General features: G+C 38.5%; 1 protein-coding gene across 3 annotated transcripts in view; it reads left to right on the plus strand.

Annotated features, from left to right (window-relative positions):
- Window positions 1-12,254, plus strand: part of LOC108719946 (inactive phospholipase C-like protein 2) — a 130,511-nt gene that overhangs the window by 90,981 nt on the left and 27,276 nt on the right. For all 3 annotated transcript variants that reach the window (XM_018269261.2, XM_018269262.2, XM_041567520.1), the window contains one exon: window positions 1,541-1,744. In XM_018269261.2, the coding sequence (XP_018124750.1) occupies window positions 1,541-1,744 (204 nt within the window). The remainder of the gene's footprint in view (window positions 1-1,540; window positions 1,745-12,254) is intronic.

A 12,254-nucleotide genomic window follows, 5' to 3' on the forward strand; every position in this document is an offset into this window, starting at 1 on the left:
CATAAAGATCAACGTCTTACCATTCAGATCAAATATAAAGTTGTAAGAACAGATCAGCCTATGTTCTGCCCCTGACAGCAATCGTACGATAGTTAAAGCTAGTGACAGTCTCCCTCTTAAAATCGTACGAATGGCAATACATGCAGAGATATTACCCGCAGCCGACAGAAATTTTCTAACCTGTCCGATCGACCAAAAAATGTCGGGACTCTCCACACACGGTCCGAATATCGTCCGAATCCTCGATTCCTACGATTGGATCTCTGTGTCTATGGCCATCTTTAGGGCCGGTGGCATTTGTTGATCTGTAGGTACATTTTTCTTAAAGGGGATATAAAGGCAAAAAAATAAAATCCCATTTTTACTTACTTTCCTGAAAAATAAATCTATCTCTAATATACTTTAATTAAAACCTAACTGTATGCAGTGAAATTCCCCCTTCGTTTTACTTGCTCTGACTTTTGAGGATAGGAAACTTCAGACAAAAGTTTCCTATCCTCAGGGAAACGATCATACCTTCTCTGCAGGGAAACGATCATACCTTCAAATGGCAGGGGGGAGCCCCCCCACCTTGCTTCCCAAAACTCGAGCAGCTTTGTTTGTTTTCCTGTAGAGCAGGTGGCGACCATGTAGAGATTTGTATCCGCAGACCCAATGCCGTCTGTATATTCTGATTATTAATCAGTCTTGCTGTATCGGCTTCTGTGGCAGATATTACTGTATTTGACTTGTGCTGTTTTGATAATTTATGATGCTAAGCTTAACCTCCCAACTGAAGCCCAGACCACACTGAGCGTGTGCGTAGTCTTGCAAAGATGTTGAACATAGTTACAAGATGAAAGCCCCCTGTGGCCAACTTTGAAAGCATAAATCATTTGTTTAATTAGGTGTTTCTGGTGTAGAAAGTTCATGTTTATATTAAGCATACAAAATACAGCATTTCTAGCATTATTTATGTTAGACTTTAGTTCTCCTTTAAACTAAAGTCCATTCAATTATTATATTAGAAATACTACACCCTGTTTTCTGAGCATCTGTATTTTGTGCAGATTCACAGTTTCAATTAGTAATCTTATCTTAGGGGCCAACTCACAATATACTTTATATACAGTTGGAATTCAGAATACAAGGCTGATAAATACACACAGCCTAGAAACCATTTTGCAAGAGCAAAAGAAGCTACTTTAGACAGAAGTTAAGGTGTGAATAATTACTGCTCTAGGTCTGGTGAAATTCAGGGCTTGTACAAATATTTTAGTATATAAAATACAGCTTTTCTAGCCATGCTCTTTTAGTTCCCTTTAAATTCTCTACACATGGGAAAAAAAGTGGATTGCAAGAAAATAATGCCAATTGTGTTATTAATGTGTTCTACAAGATGGTTTTTTCGTTGTATAACTAACTCCTGTGTATGGTATGCATGTTATAACATCATTATATTCATTTAAGCACTCTCTTCATTCCAAACAGAAACCCTTAACAGCATTCTTAACACATAAATGGCTTTAAAAAAATATTCTGTTCTTTTTCCATTCCACAGAATACAGTCGTGTCATTCAAAGAGCTGTGCGGTCTGTCTCCTGTAGCTAATCTCAGGCAGTGCATTATGGCGCTGTCTACACGCTTGGCTGGGCCTGACAACACACCAGTGGTGGTAATGAACCTCAACGAACAGTATCCAACAATGGAGCTGCAAGGAACCGTCCCAGAGGTCATGAAGAGGATTTTAACAGCATATGACTTAGTGAGTGTCTCCTTTATGCATTCCTTACACACAGACTGAATGTCGTCATTTTATTTGACAAAGAGTCCTTCCAGTGAACCATACTGTTTAATGGTACATTTCTCTGACATAGCATGGTTTTGCTGTAAGTTTTTAATTCCACACAAGCGGTAATTAGTGCGCTGTATATTGTGCAACGATTACTCTGTTTTCCTGCTTTTGCTTTGTTTAAGAGCATATAAAGGCACCGTTCTCTAGAGGCAAAATCTAATTTTAAGTTGTATGCATTAAAAGGCACAGTACTTGTCATCTGGGATATATGCAGCAATAGGGCAAGCTCAAAAATGGTCAAAGCTGACCCTTTGTGCACCAGGTAGAGCACTGCGCGGAACCAATTTCTAAGACCCGGACCCGTCCCGAACCAGCATATTTACCCATTTTGATCCGCTACCTGACCCGGACCCAAAACTGCCTTATCCCCGACCTGCAACCTGTCGACCACCATCAAACAGGAAGTGATGGTACTGCAAACCGGAAGTGATGTTATCAAAAGTGGGGCGGGAACAGAAACAAGTTTTGTAAAACTTTAAAAGGAGTAAAATATAGACAATATTACATAAGATAAGAAATTTAGATGAGACCCGCAACCCGACCCACGATCTGCAGACCCGGGGCTATACCCGTGCCTGAAAATCCTCCCCTCGTTCTGCAGGGTACCCTATTTTTTTTTCCGATAACCTGCGGTTACTCGACTTGCTGTAAGACTCTACCATGCGGCATATGCATAATTTGCTGAACTTCCTTCTAAGCGCACCAGCCACATTGCCGTTGTACTCATATGGGAGTTGGTGCCTGATGGATTTGCAACAGAGCATATAGCTCTCTTCTTTAAGTTTACAGATAATTTCTTAAAGGGATTGTTCACCTTTAAATTAACTTTTAGCATGATGTAGAGAGTTATATTCCGAGACAATTCGCAATTGGTTTTCATTTTTTATTATTTGAGGTTTTTAAGTTATTTAGGTTTTTTATTCAGCAGTTCTTCAGTTTGCATTCTCAGCAATCTGGTTGCTAGGGCCCAAATTACACTAGCAACCATGCATAGATTTGAATAAGACACTGGAATTTGAATAGGGCAGGGTCTGAATAGAAAGATGAGTAATAAAAGGTAGCAATAACAATACTTGTGTAGCCTTACAGAGCATTTGTTTAAGATGGGGGTCAGTGACACCCCAACTGAACGCTGGAAAGAGTGAGAAGAAAAAGACAAATAACTCAAAAACTATAAAATGTAAACAACGAAGACCAATTGCAAAGTTACTACGAATTGGACTTTCTATTAAAATACTAAAAGTTAACTTAAAGGTAAACCACCCCTTTGAGTGACAGATATTTCTCTTCCTTTTGAGGGCAGTGGCATAACTACAGGGGGAGCAGGGATGCAATTGTGCCAGGGCCCGCACCCCCTCAGCTCGCGTGCCACTGACTCTGCTGATTCCGGGCGGAGAAAATAGCATACGGAGGGGGGTCTGGCTGCACGTCCTGGGTATGCACTGAATCCTGAATTCAGTTTAGTATTCAGCCTTTTTCAGCAGGATTCAGGCAAATCAAATCTGAATCCTAATTTGCATATGCAAATTAGTGGAGGGAAGGGAAATTGTATGACTTTTTGTCACAAAACAAGGAAGTAAACAGTGGCGTAACTACCGGGGGAGCAGAGGGTGCGATTGGGCCAGGGCCCCCCTCAGGCCTCCGGGCGTATGGAGGGGGGGCCCAGCTGCGCATCCCGCGCCTGGGCCCGCCCCCCTCTAGTTACGTTGCTGGAAGTAAAAAATGTTTTCCCCTTCCCACCACCAATTTGCATATGCAAATTAGGATCTGGATTTGGTTCGGTATTCGACCCAATCTTTTGCGAAGGATTCGGGGGTTCGGCCAAATTCAAAATAGTGGATTCGGTGCATCCATACAATGTGCAGGTGAAATTTGCATGAGTCCTGGCTAAGCAGTTACAAAGGTATGCAGAAGCTATGTACCTCTGTAAATGCATATAACACCTCATTATGTAGCTTATTAGTGTAGTGGAAATTAGAGAAACCATCTTGTTCAAGCATTCCTTTTTTTAATTGCTTTTGATGACAAAAAGGTCTTTTTGTAAAGCTTAGCATCGCTAAACCAATGTCCTTGTACCAGCGTATGTAATGATACTGGAACGTGAAACACTGATAAGATTTTTTTGGGAGTAAAGGAAGGAGCCTCATGGTTTTGTCATAAATTAGTTCAGAACAATCATACTACGTTTTTTGTTTTAATTTTGTCCTCTTGCCAACAATGTTACACTTTTAATTGAATGGCTGTCATTGTGGCATATATGTGAGAAAGAGTATATGAATCCTCGACTGAAATGCTTTAAACTGTTTTTTTTTACTGCTAAAAACTCGCACTGTTTGCCTGGCAAATAAAACATAATTCATATGTTACTTTAGCTCTTTCCCTGATTCTTGCACGGGCAATGTTGTCCTTGTCATTCAACATGGCGTTTTTCCCTTGTAGTACAGACATCATCTTGCGAAAAGGATTAATAGTGGTAATTCCATTTTTTCAGAGGTGTATAGTAGTTACAAATGTAGGAGAGGCAGAGTGGTTATCCATACTCCGTTTGTATGACAAGGAGAATGGAGGGACCAAAGGTTCTACAGTATAAATTGGTCACAACTGGCAAATGTTCATTCACTTGCAGTGTTATTTAGAGAACCTCTGTTTTGAATTTTGTGCCTATGTGAACCGGAATTTCTGAAGAGATATAGGAATCTCTGAATTCTTTTCTGATTTTGAGTGATCTACTTTTAATTGAATTCATTAAAATATTTGTTAATAGTCTGGCTGGCCAGTTTTTTAATTATCTTAATTGTATCATTTTACAGCAATCTTTTAGTGATTAATATTTCATTTGTGTATTTTGAATTGAATTTTGATTTTGTTGTATAATTTCTGCTTGGGGACCATAGGGGATTGTTGTGTTTAAAAAATCCATCATAAGTTACTCATAGGCAATACATTTTTTCTGATTTAAATGATGATCCTTTTCAGACTTATTACCAGTACCAGAAGATTAAAGGAATTGTTCAGTGTAAAAATAAAAACTGGGCAAATAGATAGTATGAGCAAAATAAATAATGTTTCTAATATAGTTAGTTAGCCAAAAATGTATTGTATAAAGGCTGGAGTGACTGGATATGTAACATAATAACCAGAACACTACTTCCTGCTTTTCAGCTCTCTTGGTTTCCACTGATTGGTTACCAGGCAGTAACCAATCAGTGACTTGAGGGGGGCCACATGGGTCATAACTGTTGCTTTTGAATCAGAGCTGCATGCTGAGGATCAATTGCAAACTCACTGAACAGTCCCATATGGCTGACGTCAAGTCGCTGACTAACTCAGAGTTAGAGAGCTGAAAAGCAGGAAGTTGGGTTCTCTTCTGTTATGTTAGACATTATGTTAGTCACTCCAGCCTTTATACATTACATTTCTGCCTAACTATATTAGAAACATTATTTATTTTACACAGCCTATCTATTTACCCAGTTTTTATTTTTACACTGAACTGTTCCTTTAAAGCATAGTGAGCTTTACACTATAGCTCTCATTTCATCTTCCAAGGTTTAACAGGAATGCAGTGGAGATTAGCTGCTCACCAATAAATAATACTGCTGATGTAAGTCATTACTAATGGTTAATTTTGATTCTTTATTGCTGTATTAATATTATTTTTGGAATGCCAATTAAGGTAGCATGCATTTATCCGGCTTATGGCATGTATTTTAACAACCTGAAAGCATGCCAGGGAAATGCCTCACGCAGCTGCTAGAAGAGTTATTGGGGCACACATATGTTTGAATCAACAAGATCAAGTGAGAGCCTGTGTGGTGCAGTTAGGGCTCTTACACGGGCATTTTTTTGCTGCATTTTTTATGCTTTGACGCACGTCAAACTGCAGGTTTTAGAATGAAAAAACAAATTCACGAATTGATTCCATTGTATTCTACCAGGCTGTCCTCATGAGTGTTCTGAGTTGCGTTTTATTCCGTTTATGTTTGAGTGCGTTTGTTTAGACGCAGCATGCTGCATTTTCTTGTGTTTCTTTGGTTCGGGATTAGGCCAGGATTCGGACTTTTTCAGCAAGATTTGGATTCGGCTGAATGCATCTGCCCGGCCGAACTGAATCCTATTTTGCATATGCAGATGGAGCAATAGTGACCCACTTAACCAAGAGAAGCACATTCCTACCCACCTCGTTTACATAGTTTGTGTAGGTTCTCCTGACTCTTCCCAGAGTTTTCACCAATCAACTATACCTTTTCAACAATTTTATTTTCTCGAGTGTTGTTTGCAAATCACAGCACCACTCTAATGTTTCTTAGCTTTTTTTCTCAGCTTCCAGCCAAAAATTGTCCCTACTTGGCATATGCAAATTAGGGGCAGGAGGGAAATCGCCTGACTTTGTTTTTGTGTCCAGGGTGCTTTTGAAAAATGCAGAAGCTAATGCCAGTGTTTAAGAGCCCTTACTGCTGCATTTCCAGCTTGAATTAATTCCACATTAAACACTGATGTGCAGACTAACTCTCACCAGTACACAATATCATTTGGGCCACATGCGTGGTCCTGCATGGAACCAATTTCTAAGACCTGGTTAAATGATTAAAGGTTAAAGGATCTTTCTGTCATTTGGATCTTCATACCTTAAGTCTACTAGAAAATCATGTAAACATTAAATAAACCCAATAGACTGGTTCTGCTTCCAATAAGGATTATTTATATATTAGTTTGGATCAAGTACAAGGTACTATTTTATTATTACAGAGAAACAAGAAATAATTGTAAAAAATTTGCATTATTTAGATTAAATGGAGTCTATGGGAGACGGCCTTTCCGTTATTCAGAACGTTATTGATAATAGGTTTCCAGATAACGGATCCCATACCTGTATAAGGTAGTGCTTTTGACTGAGTCTGTCTCTTAGTTGGTTGTGGTTGATGCACAGCTATTCAAGCAAAGGTTTTATCTCTGTTATCATTGCAGTCATGTTTTTTTACCTGCAGATGGAGCAATAGTGACCCACTTAACCAAGAGAAGCACATCCCTACCCACCTCGTTTACATAGTTTATGTAGGTTCTCCTGACTCTTCCCAGAGTTTTCATCAATCAACTATACCTTCTCGACAATTTTATTTTCTAGAGTGTTGTTTGCAAATCACAGCACCACTCTAATGTTTCTTAGCTTTTTTTCTCAGCTTCCAGCCAAAAATTGTCCCTATTTGGTACACATAAGAATGGTGATGCCATCTTGCCCAGCATCCTAAATATTTGCATTCTAGTTGATTGGACAGGCAGGGCCTTTATTGTGCTGCTAGCCTTGATAGAGACCTATGGGTAATATTGCAGAAAACCAGATCTCCATTTGGTCATCCGTTAATCTCCATATTATTTTTTGCATAGCTTTGTTGTGGGATTTGGGGTGCTTTCTATAGTCACGTGGCATTATTTATCAATAACTAAAACAAATTAGAATAATAAAGAAAAATCAGAAGATCAGGAGCGCTCCGTAAAGAGAATATGGGGCAGATTTGTCAAACACAAAATTACAGATTTTGCAGGTGTCCCCAGGATGAAGTTATTGCAGGATTTCCTACAGTCATTTTCAAATCAACAAAATCATCCCAATGACTGAATTGAATTGCTAGGAAAATTTGATTGATTAATTTAAAAAAAAAAAAAAATCATGTAGAATTAATAGCTCTTATTTCTTCTTCTTAAAAGCCCACTGGTGAACAAGAATGGTTTAGTCTATCTGGAAACTGAAGTGCTATTATAACATAAAGGTTCTTTTATTTCCTGCACCAATTTTGTAATAATTTTTACATAATGCTCAATTTGTTTTGTTGCCAAGCATTCACTGCTGTTCATTGTTGTGCAGATGTTTTTTCCTCTTTTTATTAGTCACCATTGCATAGATGGTGAAGTCTAGAGATCACGTAACATTTGTTTATATATTTATTTATGTATTTTTGCTTTAATATTCTTCCTTTCACAAACCAGTACTTTAAATTGCTGAATTCCACTATAATTGAGCCTGGCAATAAGAATGCAAGCTGCTGGTGATGTTAAAGGAAAACTTTACCCCCAAAATGAATATTTAAGCAAAGTGGCATATTAAATAATCTTACCAAACTGGTATATATATTTAAGTAAATTTTGCCCTTTTACATCAATTGCCTTGAACCACAATTTCATGATGATCTGTGTGCTGCCTCAGAGATCACCTGACCAGAAATACTGCAACTCTTACTGTAACAGGAAGAAGTATGGAAGCAAAAGACACAACTCTGTGACCTATTGTAACATGTATGGTTTGTTTGGTGTGTTTGTGTGCACCGTGAATCCTTCGATCCCAGGGGCGGCCCTTATTTTTTAAAATGGCAATTTCAAACTTGCTATTGACAGCTCAACCTGCAGTACCGCATTTGTACTGAAAAGTCACATTTTTCTCTGCACTTAACAGCCAGAAAAAAAACAATGTTTCTAACTTAATTGGCTTTCGGCAGAGAGCTCAGAACAGCCACCAGGTGCAACTAAGATACTTTGTAACAATTTTCAGATAAGCAAATAAGTAATTGTAACAATTTTGATAAGGACGTCCCTGGGGAAAAGTTAGACTCATAGCTTAAGGCAGGCATGTCCAAAGTGCGGCCCGTTTTCAAATTTACACTGGCCTTCCGCCTCTGTTATGAAATTAATAATAATGTGGCCCCCCAGCACAGTGCGATCAGGAATTGTGTAGCCGTAATATTTGGGCACATTGGTGAAATGATCTGCCACTATACTGCTGCCTGTGTGCTGAAGGTGTTAGCAATAGACACGTAGTAAAGCGACACTCTTGCATACTTCTTTAGGGCTGAAGGTGCAATAGACGTACTGATGTGCCAGTTCAATAAACTAAAAAAGTATGCCAGCAAACAGGCAGCAGTATAGACCAATTGGCAGATCATTTCACTAATGACTAATGTGCCCAAATATTACGGCTACGCAATTCCTTGTTTAAATGAAGCGCGGAGAGTAAGTCAAAACAGACTCCACTTCCTAAAGGCCGTGTACACGTCCAACTCAAGGAGTGTATGATCCTGATCACAAGCTAGCTACCTCGGAATGGATGTCAGGCTGAATGGTCGGCCCTCACACATTTTCACCTCACCAAATCTGGCCCTCGTTGCAAAAAGTTTGGACACCCCTGGCTTAAGGGCAATTCACCTTCATTAGCAAAACTGTAATAACTGAAAAAAACACAGAAATATGTTCAAACTTTCATAAACTGCCAAATTTTGTAAAATGAACATGGGAATTAGGAGGTGTGGCCACAAAATGGGCGTGGTCAAACAATTCCCGCGCTACACACAGCACAGTTTTTTGTCCCTCTTTTTATTTCCGAAATGTTAGGATGTATGCAATTTTCTGTTTAGGATTACCAAATGGCACATACTACTAAAAAAAGTATATTATTATGAAAATTGTTCATTTACATGAAGCAGGGTTTTACGCATCAGCTGTTTAATGTGATATCTATTTATAGAGACCTACATTGTTTGGGGGGTATAGTTTTTCTTTAAAGTTTGATCTGAAATACTTTTCTCTCCAAGCCACAGCAACATCTATATAGTCCATAACTCTCTCTGATGCCTCCTATAGCCTTTGATGAGTGTCTGGATTCTGGATGGCGGTATTTTTGACCATTCGTACATACAAAATCTCTCCAGTTCAGTTAAATTTGATGCTGAGCATGGACAGCCTGCTTCAGATCATACCATAGATTTCTGATGATATTCAAGTCGGGTGACTGTGACGGCCATTCCAGAATATTGTACTTCTCCCTCCTGCATAAATGCCTTCGTAGATTTTGAAGTGTGTTTAGGGGCATTGCCTTGTTGGAATATCCAACCCCTGCGTATATAACTCAATTTTTGTCTCATCAGTCCAAAGCACTTTGTTCCAAAATGACTGTGGCTTGTCTGAATGAGCTTTTGCATACAAGTGACTCTGTTTGTGGCGTGAATGCAGAAAGGTCTTCTTTCTCATCACCCTGCCATACAGATGTTCTTTGTGCAAATTGTGCTGAATTGTATAACGATGTACAGATACACCATCTGCAGCAAGATGTTCTTGCAGGTCTTTGGAGGTGATCTTTGGGTTGTCTGTAACCATTCTCACAATGACCGCTCTTGTATTTTTCTTGGCCTGCCAGACCTGGGTTTTACAGCAACTGTGCCTGTGGCCTTCTGTTTCCTGATTACATTCCTTACAGTTGAAACTGACAGTTTAAACCTCTGAGATAGCTTTTGTAGTTTCCCCTAAACTATGATACTATAACAATCTTTGTTTTCAGATCTTTTGAGTGTTGCTTTGAGGATCCCATGCTGTCACATAAAAATTAGCAAAATTACAAGGGTACCCAAATTTTTCCACAGCCAGTTTTTCACATTTGATTTAATTTTATACAACTGAATACTGCTTCACTAAAAATCATTGTTCAGAAAACACCCCAGCACTCAGATGTTCCTGGGAAATAAAAGACATACCACTGTTATCTTTTTTTGTTGAAAGTGGAGTAAATTATTATGCAGGTTTAGAGGGTTTCCCAAACTTTCATATGACTGTATGACATAATTATTCTCCTATAAAATATGGTATAATGAGCAATAATGCAACAAAGCTATGCTGCAAAGAACTCAAGGCAACAGAAGCCTTCTGTTATTGAAGACTGAGGTTGATAGGAGACCATTTGTGTTTGAGGTTAACAAAGTATGCATGGGGTAAGTTGGGGTAAGTTGTGAAAGGCTTTATATGCAAGCAATAAAAGCTATGGGCTAGCCAATAACAAAGCAGTCAGGAGGAAGTTCCAGGCAAATCAGTAACTGAAGTGTATATGGATAGGCAGTAGGTAAGAAAATTATTCTGTAAGACTTCATTCTCAGTTTAAGCAGATTCCTTCTCTGGAAAGCCATAAGGAGGATTATTGTTGCCCATATTCTTGCCCATTTGCCCATTATTGTTGCCCATTTCTTAAAGCTATCACCCATGCCAGCCTGCATTTTTGAGTCTTTAAAACATATGACATATTATTGAATATGACCACTTTTTATGTCCATGTAATATTTAGAATTGCTTTAATCCTCTTTTAATGTCCCCATTGTCCTGTCTGCAAATGTGGAGAGTAATACATGTATGCAGGAGAAACACGGGTTGCGAACGATATGAACGGAGCTCACCCTTCCTTGTGGCGTCTCGGCCGCAGCTCTCGCGATACTCCGGCAACTCCAAGCCGGCGTCTACAAGGCAAATTCTGTGTATCGCTATTCAGCGCTGGCCCGTCCACATCAAGACTTGCCACACTTATTCTTTGAAAAACTTGCATAAGTGATGACAGGCAGTGGGTAAGTGGTGCGAACTAACGCGTTTCGTGCCCTCTCTATTGGCACTTCATCAGAGTTCAAAATATGTCACGTGATAACCCGTTATATAGAGTGTCCAGTGTTAAACACCTGTGTATATAAATTAACATAAATCCATTCCCTTCAATTACATCAAAGCATCCCATTGGATACTTGTGAATCCCGAATTATAATACTAAATGAATTCATTCTAATAAATTACCATATAAATTATAGGGAATAAAACAGTGATTAAAAGTGGATAAAAAAGTGAAGGCATAAAAAACAATTATAAAATGTAAAAATAAATATATTCTAGTGAATCCATATATTCATATAGTGATATTTGTGAATAAACACATTTTATACATTGTATTAAACCAACACACTATATTACCAAAGGTTTTTGTTTGCTCACATTACATTTAAGTCAAATGATTTTTTGATATGTAATACATGTATGAATACTGATACTGGATCATTGCTGCTATTGAGATACTGAAACTTTAGGCAGCTGCAATAAGTTTAGTATATAAAGTATTTTTAGCCATATTTATTTTTAGGGTTTAGTCTCCATTAAATCCATATGAGATAATTTGATATTTTACCAATTACTTCATGTAAAAAATTATGTAAGTGTTAAATAATCCGAATAGGCTGGTTTTGCTTCCAATAAGGATCAATTATATCTTAGTTTGGATCAAGTAAAAGTCACTGTTTTATTATTACATTGAAAAAGGAAATCATTTTTAAAAATCTGGATTATTTGATTATAATGGAGTCTATGGGAGACAACCTTTCCACAATTTGGAGCTTTCTGGATAACAGGTTTCCGGATAACCGATCCCATAACTGTATTTGTAAACTTTTATGAATAGCTCTTCATATATAAAGTTAACTGTGTAGGCTTTTCTTTTAAATAGGAGTTATGTCTATATCAGGGCCAGAACTAGGGGTAGGCAGAGTAGGCACGTGCCTAGGGCGCAAAGCCGAAGGGGGGTCGCCAGGCACATGCCTGCTCTGCCGCCTACCCCGTGTCCGGTCCCGTCTCT

Source organism: Xenopus laevis, chromosome 6S, assembly GCF_017654675.1.
Source record: "Xenopus laevis strain J_2021 chromosome 6S, Xenopus_laevis_v10.1, whole genome shotgun sequence".
Classification (NCBI taxonomy): Eukaryota; Metazoa; Chordata; class Amphibia; order Anura; family Pipidae; genus Xenopus; species Xenopus laevis.